The sequence below is a fragment of the Camelina sativa genome, chromosome 12 (genome assembly GCF_000633955.1).
Source record: "Camelina sativa cultivar DH55 chromosome 12, Cs, whole genome shotgun sequence".
Taxonomy (NCBI): Eukaryota; Viridiplantae; Streptophyta; class Magnoliopsida; order Brassicales; family Brassicaceae; genus Camelina; species Camelina sativa.
Window position 1 is genome coordinate 22319626 of NC_025696.1, and position 9591 is coordinate 22329216.

The following is a 9591-nucleotide window of genomic DNA, read 5'->3' on the forward strand; positions in this document are numbered from 1 at the left end:
GGATACGCAAATCGTGTCCTATTAATTATGCATTAATTAGACAACAAATTGGTCGGTATAAATATGTAAGGGAGGAGTCTTTTGTAAGGGATCGAACAAATATTCAAAAACAAGCAATATAGTACAAATTCTCAAAACTCTCTCAATTCAGTTTGGAACTCTTAAACGGTGATAAGCTCCTCCGCATTCGAATCATTTCGGAAGGAGAGAATTGATTTCAGTTCTCACATTTGGCGCTAGAAGGAGGGGAGTTATCGCCTGACTCTCATTAGTTCCGACTTCATTTACAAATCCACTACACACAACCACCACTATGGCAACCGATTCTCCTAATCAGGCATCCCTGGAGGTGATCCAGAAGCTCTTGTAGGACTTGTCTGAGAAGTCCGATCGTCAGCAAGCCGCCTCCGCCGCTCTTACCGAACATTTTGACAGCTTGGAGGGTCAGGTCTCCACCCGTTTGGAGGAAGTCACGACGTCAGTAGCTGACCTCTCAGCCTCCCACCGCGCGTACGCCGATCGGGTTGATCTCCTGTCCTCCGACCAAAACCCACGTCGACGTGCTTTGGATTTTTCCGGTGTTACTCCACCTTCCACCTCGCAGGTGGCAGCAGCAAATGTCACTCCGCGAGATTCTTTCCCACCTCAAATCAATAAGCAAACCGCGCCACCGCTGGTTGGCGATGGCCACACTCCGGTTCATCCTGGTTCCGCCAGATCTTCCGAGGTCCCAATCCGTCTTCCTCTCCCTGTGGATGGAAACACTTCGACTCCGGGGTATGTTACCAATCCCGAGATCTTCTGCATGCAGAGCGAAATCCGGGACATGCGGTCCGTGATGCACAGTGCAACACTTCAGCTCCGGATATCTTTCGAGTGATCGAGGAGTCGAGACGAACTCCTTTTTCCGATCAAATAGCCCGAGTCCGCATCAAAGATACTGGCAAAATTAAGTTCTCGAGCTACGAAGGAAAAGGGGATCCGACCAATCATCTTAAGACCTTCTTGTTGACAGATAGCCGGGTGGACCTCGAGCCTCACGAAGCAGACGCTGGGTACTGCAAGCTGTTCGCAGAAATGTTTTATGGACCGGTACTACTTTGGTTCGCGTCTTTTTGCAGCCGGCTCCATAACAAATTTCACCGAGCTGTCAACCTCGTTCGTCAAGCAGTATTCAAGCCTAATCAAAACCGCGGTGACAGATGCTCAGCTTTGGAACTTAAGCCAAAAGGCTGGGGAGTCTCTCCGGTCTTACATAACAAAGTTTAAGGAGATCCAGGTCAAGATTCCAGGACTCTCGGACTCCACAGCCCTGGCCGCGCTTAAGAACGGCCTCTCGCACGAATCTCGCTTCCGCGAAGAGTTGTCCATGAATCGGTTCCCAACCATTCAGGACGCGTTACACCGGACATCAAACTGGATAGTCGCAGAGGAAGACAAAATTGCCGCTGCGCAAAAACAAAACGCTCCGCCCACAGGAAAACCACGGTTCAAAGCGCCCGCCAAAAAGACTCCGCCTACGACTCTGAAGTCCGGGCCGAGCACGTTCGCAGTCACTCAATCTCCTAAAAAGAATTCTCCAAAGAGTTCACCGTCCAAACCTCCATTCTCACCGCGCTCCAAGAGTGGTGTACTCCCAAGTAACAAGTGGGTCCGAGATGAGGACACGTACTGCGAGCTCCACAAAACCAACAGTCATTCCACTCGTGATTGCAAGAAGCTGATGCACCTCCTCGCAGAAAAGTATGTGGCGGGAGAAATGCCAAATGTAACAATCGAGGAGTTGGAGCAGAAAGCGACTCCCGAGGTGGACGAAGATGCTCCACCTTCAAAGAAACCGAAGCAGTCCGATGGCAATGAAACCCCCAAGAAAAGAATCGACGTGATAATGGGGGGGATCGCGCCTCTTTCGGAACTCCATCACTGCGATCAAAGACCATCAGCGGAAGCTCACCAGCCCCCAGCCGAAGCGAGCTAAGGTTGCAGCAAGCGATCTACCTGAAGTTTCTTTCTTCGAGAAGGAAACTGAGGAGCTGGACACCCCGCACGATGACGCACTCGTCATTTCACTTGACTTGGCGAACCATGAGGTCTGCCGGATCTTAATTGACACTGGGAGTTCGGTGGACTTGATTTTCCTCGAGATGCTCGCTAGAATGGGTATCGGGAAAGAACACATCATGGGACCGCCCTCACCTTTGGTCTTGTTCACAAGCGAGACGTCAATGTCGTTGGGCACGATCACGCTACCGGTGTCCACTCAAGGAGTGGTTAAATTTACGGTTTTTGACCGACCTGCGGCCTACAACATTATTCTGGGAACTCCCTGGCTCTACCAGATGAAGGCAGTAGCCTCGACGTACCATCAGTGCGTCAAATTTCCGACCCCACAAGGAGTCCGAGAGATTCTAGGAAGCCAAAGGACGGCAAGGAGCTGCTATCTCGCAAGTCACAAGCTCCTGGTTCAATAGCAACCACAGCTCGAGGTCCCGAAGAATCCAGTTCGGAAGCAGTTAAAAGGTGACCTCACTGGGTCCATTTTCATCAATGATAAGTTTCCGGATCAGGAAATCAAGATTGGAGTAGGATTGGATAGCGAGCTCCGCGCCAGTCTGATAACCTTCCTAAACGAAAATATGGCCACCTTCGCGTGGTCCGTAGACGAGATGTCCGGTATAAGTCAAGAAGTTATCTCCCACGAGCTGAATGTGGACCCGACGTTCCGACCTGTAAAGAAAAAGCAAAGGAAGCTGGGTCCTGAGCGAGCTGAAATCGTCAACAAAGAGGTGGAACGCCTACTGAAGGCGGGACAGATACGCGAAGTGAAGTATCCTGAATGGCTCGCAAACACGGTGGTAGTCAAAAAAGAAGAATGGAAAATCACGAGTTTGCGTTAATTTCACCGACCTGAACAAGGCATGCCCCAAGGATAGCTTTCCACTTCCGCATATCGACAGGCTAGTCGAGTCCACTTCGGGTCACGAGCTGATGTCATTCATGGATGCCTTCTCCGGCTACAACCAAATCCTTATGAACCCGGATGACCAGGAGAAGACTGCATTCATTACGGACCGCGGGATTTATTGTTACAAGGTGATGCCTTTTGGGTTAAAGAATGCGGGAGCAACTTACCAGAGGCTGGTAAACCGTATGTTCGAACACCAGCTCGAAAAAGACCATGGAAGTCTACATCGATGACATGCTGGTAAAGTCAATGGAAGCTAGCTCGCATCTCGCGGATCTGAAAGTTTGCTTCGACATCCTGAATCAGTTCGGGATGAAGCTTGACCCCACGAAATGCACTTTTGCAGTCCCTATCTTTCGAGCTGGATTTACTTCGCTCGCCTCCTGACGAACCAGTCCGAGCTCGGCTCTTCTCACGAAAAGACGAGGAAGTCTCAGGTTCCTTCCTCTTTTTGGACGAGTCCGCCCGCTGGGAGCTGACCTCGGCGGAGGGAGTAATAACCTCTCGCGGCTCGTCACTGGAGTCCGCTACAACAATTACGGCAGGCTCGGGCGAACTGGACAGGGACCCGGAAGCCCCCGTAAGAGGCTCGGAAGGGCCAGCATGGGGTGCCGAAGTCCCGTCTACCTCAGGGGTAGAGGGACAGACTTCTTAGGGAGGCGAGCTTTGCCCTCGGCAAGCGCTGCCACCATGTTCAACTTCGCCTCCTTCTCAGCGAGTCGGCAGGCCCTTTCCTCTCTATAATTCGTCTCCGAAGTGCTTATTGGGTCAGAGCAAACGAGAGAACGTCCCCTGAGCCGCGCTGTGGATTCTCTAATCCTTTCACACGAAAATGAGTCCCAGGCGATCTGACCCTGGCTGCAGAACCGCGAGAAAAACTCTACAAAAGTAGGGCAAAGCAACCCGTGCTCGAAGTGATCTGAGACAGGAACGACAAGGAGTAAGTAACAGAAAGAAAAATAATATATTAAGGACACCTAACTAAGAGCACCGTTCTACCAATTTTCGAAGTCCACTTCGATATGTGTGAACTTGTGAGGTGGCCAAAAGTGAGCTCGTTGACCGGGAAGAAAAAGTAAGACTTCCGCCACTTCTCATCTTTCTCAGGAAGGTCGTCGAAGACCTTCACTCCGGAAAGCGGACTTACGTAGAGCGTGCCCTTGGTGCGACCTGTCTTCACCGTGTACACTTGAAGAAAGTTGGCCAGGGATAGTTTGTAGTCAAACTCTTCCCCCAGAATTTGAAGACACATGACGGTTCGGATGAAGTTCGGGCACATCTGGGGGAGAGCGAAGCCCAGTTCGAACATCATCTTTACGATGAGTTTGGGGAGGGGAAATGACAGACCGCACGCAGAGAAGAATATCTCAAACGCGCAGCAATACCCTGGGGGAGGACTCTCCGGGGACTCGTGAGTCTCCGGAACTTAATCTCGATCTCCGGCGGAATCCCAGTGGACCCTCTAATCTCGGCTATATTCTCTGCCGAGAGAATTGATGGCTGGTGAGGGCCGTAAACGCTCGGAATCAAAGGTTTTGCGGCTTTACCCGATGAAGATTTCGGAGGAGACATATCTTTCGAGTAATATGTGTGAGAAGAGGAGGGAAGTTGAAGAACTTTCCGGCGAAAGAAAAGAAACTAACAGGAGAGGAGAGAAATCGCAGAGCAAAAAGAAACGAAAAACTGAGAATTAAAAGTGGAAGGGAGAAATCGGGTGAGGTTACCTTTATACACGGAGCCGGGAGCAATGATTGCATGGGGAAGTGAAAGGTCTCGTACCGCTTTCTCTCTCTCTTATAGCTAACACGCCACCTAGTGGGCCCCGAAGCTTGTTCGGGAAAGCAAATCTCATCATCACCACGATCAAATCATAGAGATATGGGGAATATTCAGTTTCCCGAAATTGATCGCTTGAAGGTCAAAAGTCCCCCGAACTGCTCAGCTCGGGAGACTTGGGGGACAACTGTTGTACCCACGATCTGTCATCTCGGGCGATAGGCAAAAGGCCTAGGCCGGGCGCGTCTAATGGGCCAAGAGCGTATTACTGATCGGCCCATCAGGCCCGGAGAAAGGAGGAGAGCGCGGAGATGCTTCGCGTTGGTCAGCTCGCAGCTCGGGCTTGGTCAAAGATTCCCGCATTCAAGAGGATTAATTAGGATACGCAAATCGTGCCCTATTAATTATGCATTAATTAGACAATGAATTGGTCGGTATAAATATGTAAGGGGGGAGTCTTTTGTAAGGGATCGAACAAATATTCAAAAACAAGCAATATAGTATAAATTCTCAAAACTCTCTCAATTCAATTCGGAACTCTTAAACGGTGATAAGCTCCTCCGCATTCGAATCATTTCGGAAGGAGAGAATTGATTTCAGTTCTCACACTCTCCACTACCACAATACACTAAAATGGTAATTTTACTTTACCTTCATCCTCATCTCCTAATTTTTTTGAATATGGTGTTATATTTTTAATTTTATTTGTGTTTTTGGTTGGTACACAAATTGGCCCTTAATTTGAAGTACGCCTCAAGCACAGCTAGCCATCTATTCAAAAGAATAAAAAAAATGCACAATTTAAAAAGACTGCACAATATCAAGTGGTTATGATTATGCTGATTCTATTGCCCAAGGCCCCCAAACAAAGATATGGTCAAGTTACCAGAGGAGTGAGGGACCTTGTCAAATGGACAAAACATCTTACAACTGTTGTAGGATTTATAGTGGCCCGCCTAAGTTAGACTTTCTATGGTTTATGTCCGTGTCCATAGCACTGTTGTATGAAAACATCTTAGAACTCTTAACTATTCTTAACTAGGAGAAAATATTCAATAAGCGGTAAAAAATGGAGACTACCAAGTTGTTGCTAAATATTTTGTAATTTCTATTGTGGGAAATATTATGGCGTTTGTGTCCAAAAATCCAAGAATCATGGCGTGAATAGTTATAAAATATATATGACGGTGAAAACACGTAAACTAAATTTGGAAACGTTTGGTAAAATTTTTGTAATAGTAACGAGCTTGGAGCTGATTCACGTTAAAACACGCCCTGGTCCTCCACGGTCTTAAGGACATTACTACCCGTTGTACGGGGAGGTGAACCGGTTGTTGCACTCATAGAACTCAAGGCGGTGACGACATCACTGATTAATGGTCGAACTATTGGTTCTTCATGCAAACACATTGCCGCTACTGCTACAAATTGGTTCAGACTTTTTTCAGGGAACTCGCCTTGGAGAAGTGGGTCAGCTAGCTCTGGGAATCGATTTGGTTCTCTGAATATCGGTTGTGCCTAAACATAAATTATAGATGGTAAAGTTAATGAATTAAAAGCATAAAAGGCTCGAATAGGTTTTTATTGGTCCATGCGGAAATCAAGAAGCTTCAATGTCACTAAACAATCCAATTTTTGAATACCCCATATATGCTGATAAATACGAAAATTTATCAAGAAGTTAAAGAGAGTTACCCAAGTAACTAGATTTTGTTCATGACTCGTTCTCGTTGTATCGATAACTCGTTTACCAGTTATGAGTTCCAACAACACAACTCCAAAACTATAAACATCGGATTTAACCGTTAGCTGACCGGTTTTCTGATACTCGGGAGCGCAATAACCGTAAGATCCTATAACTCGGGAAGATACATTTTGTGTGTCTCCAACCGAACCAAGTTTTGCCAAACCAAAATCTGATAATTTTGCATCAAAATCTTCATTAAGCAATATATTTGACGATTTAAAATCTCGATATATCACCGGAGGGTTTGCCTTTTCGTGGAGATACGCAAGGCCTTTTGCGGCTCCTAAGGCAATCCGTATCCGAGAGTTCCAATCCAGTGGTTGTTGTTCCGCTCCAACATCTGGTTCAGTTAGATGATTAAACCGGTAACGATCATAATACAAAATTCTAAATTCCCAACACCAAGGAGTGAGCAAAAGAAACCGGTTAAGGGATTGAGGAAAATATACCAAGGAGATGATCTTCGAGGGAACAAAGAGGCATGAACTCGTAAACAAGAAGTCTCTGGTCTCCATCAAGGCAATATCCAATGAGATTGGCAAGATTGGGATGATGAAGAAGACTCAACCTAAATATCTCAACCAGAAACTCTCTATTCCCTTGTAATCCATTACGGTCAAGTTGCTTCACAGCCACCACCTAAAGTCACCATTTAACAAACAAATAGTACGTAGTCTTGTTGTCTCTGGATTCTTAGACAAAAGCCATTGATTAATAAAGGAGCTCTCTCTTTTTTCTTACTTTATTTTTACCTGTCCTGTCTTCTCCAACTTTCCTTTGTAAACCCTCCCGAACCCTCCTTCTCCGATCAAGAACTCTTGCCTGAAGCTGTTTGTCGCGGTTGCTAACTCACGAAATGTGAAACTCTCTGCCTCGATATTGTTTGGTGATTCTTTGTTCATCGTCACCGCTTCCCGTGTTGCTATCTGCCTCCGATCATACGGAACAGCCATCGATGAGCCTTCATCCTCTCTACTTTTGTTGTTCATCGATGGACTCAAGAAACAACTCATTTCAAAAGATTATTCAAAATCTCAGCTAAAAACTTAGGTTTGTAGGATCTTTCTTGTTTAGTTTAAGATGAAAAAATCTTGAGAAATTTCATGATGGGGTTCACAAGAGAAACAAAAAGTTTGACAGAGATACTACAAGACCCTGTTTTAATTTATTTATCCAGACTTTGATTATGTTTTGTTCTTGAACGTCAGATGTTTCTCAAGAAAGAAGACATGTTTCTACGATGAAATAGAAACGAACAAGACAACTTCATGATGAGAGATGTGACAAGGTTGTTTGTTTTGGTTATAAAACGACCATTAAACCGCTTAGGGTTTGAGGAAATTAATAAAACAGAGAATCTTTGCTAACATTTTCCAATAATAAATTATATATTGATGGTGAATTTCTTATTTTAGAATTTTTTTTTTGTTATCTACATGGTTTCTTATTTAGCTTAAATAAGTGTAATATATCGCTACAAGATAACTAACAGATGCTTATAAATAACTCAATCCAGTATATACCAAAGCTGGCTTCATTAGTTTTTTCAGATTCTGAAAGTTTGAGTAATTCTGAAACAGATGATCCAATTTTACAAATTATGTAAGTTTCTTCTATTCACTATTTTACTACAACATCGATGTAAACGCTAACTTATCTCATACAAAACAATATTTTGGAAAAATGGCCGATTCCCCATAACTATATTGTTGAGGGGCTCAACCAATCAATAGCTTCCCTTCAGTGTTCAAGCTAAGCGGCTGCCTAAGCAACATATAGGCGCTAAGCGCTCAGTAGACGTCTAGATAACCGTCTGAACCGTTTAAAATTACAAATAATTTTATTTTAATATTTAGTTTTGAATTTTAACTACATATATTTAAATTATTAAAATTTATATTTATATACATAATTATAAACGGTCATATGTTGTTAATATAACTTAAAATAAATGTATTTTTTAACTTTTGTTTATGATTTATTATTTATTATTTTTTTAACATATATTTTATACAATTTTATATATATAATATTTTATGTTGTAAACGCCTAAACTAAATAAAAACCGTTTAGGCTCCAATTAGGCGTTCTAGGTACTAGGCGCTGGGTCACCGCCCACATACCGCCTAGCGTTTGTTTACAACTCTTGTGGAATCTGCTGCGTTTGTTTTGTTACAAGATTTTTTTTTGTGTTGTAAAATATACTAAAACATTATCCAAAATTTAAATAATAAAATCTCATAATTTCATAAAATCAGATTTTATATTTTTAAAAATATAAAACATTAAAACATAATCAAATCTCCTAAAAACTTATTTAAATCTTTTAAAATTTTAAGATATAAAAATCCTATCATATCTTATATAATATCAAGTTCAATATCCCCTTTTTAACCCTGTAAGATCATATTTTGTATCTATAATTTCTACACAAAAATTTCAAAACCGGGTAAGATCATCAAATCGACAAATGATATTACTTTTTTTAATCCGAACACACACAAAAAGTTATTCGATCATTATCTATACTCTAATATTACTTTATAATGTTTTAAATGTACAATTTCTGGAGTTATACATCAGTTCTTGGTAGGAAATAATGCGTCAGAAATGACAACTTTTTGATTAATTTTTGACCAATTTTTTTGACTAATTTCGGACCACGATATTTTCGACCAATTTTTTGACTAATTTCTGACTAATACTTTTTTTATTAAAAATTTGTCTTCGACTTTAATTGGTAACCATAGTGTAGAAAAAATATGAGTATGAATGTGTTATTCTTCTTTATCTTTCTTTATCGTATAAGAGTAATTTTTCCCATATCATTCATCAATATTCCTCATAAGTTTTTTTTTTATCTCATCGCCATCATCCAAAACAACATGGAATTACCATGTTTAGTGTTCATATAAGCTCCTGATTGCATCAATCATGGAAAGAAATCATGTTTCTAGCTATTGAGAGCATATAACAAGAGAATCAGAGTGTAAGATGATGATGATGGCGATAGTGGAAGGCAAAGATGATGGCTATGGAGGAGAAGCGAATCACGAGGCCTTGAATTTGATGAAAAGCCTTCATCTATGAGCAGAGATCGAAT

At 42.9% G+C, this 9591-nt stretch overlaps 1 protein-coding gene across 1 annotated transcript; it reads right to left on the reverse strand.

Moving 5' to 3' along the window:
- On the reverse strand, positions 6005–7742 carry LOC104733750 (serine/threonine-protein kinase At3g07070). Its single transcript, XM_010453303.1, has 4 exons — positions 7241–7742; positions 6938–7127; positions 6437–6828; positions 6005–6259 (listed from the first exon to the last, which is right to left on the reverse strand). Exons 1-4 carry the CDS (start codon positions 7499–7501, stop codon positions 6005–6007), a joined length of 1098 nt encoding a protein of 365 aa, XP_010451605.1. The 5' UTR covers positions 7502–7742.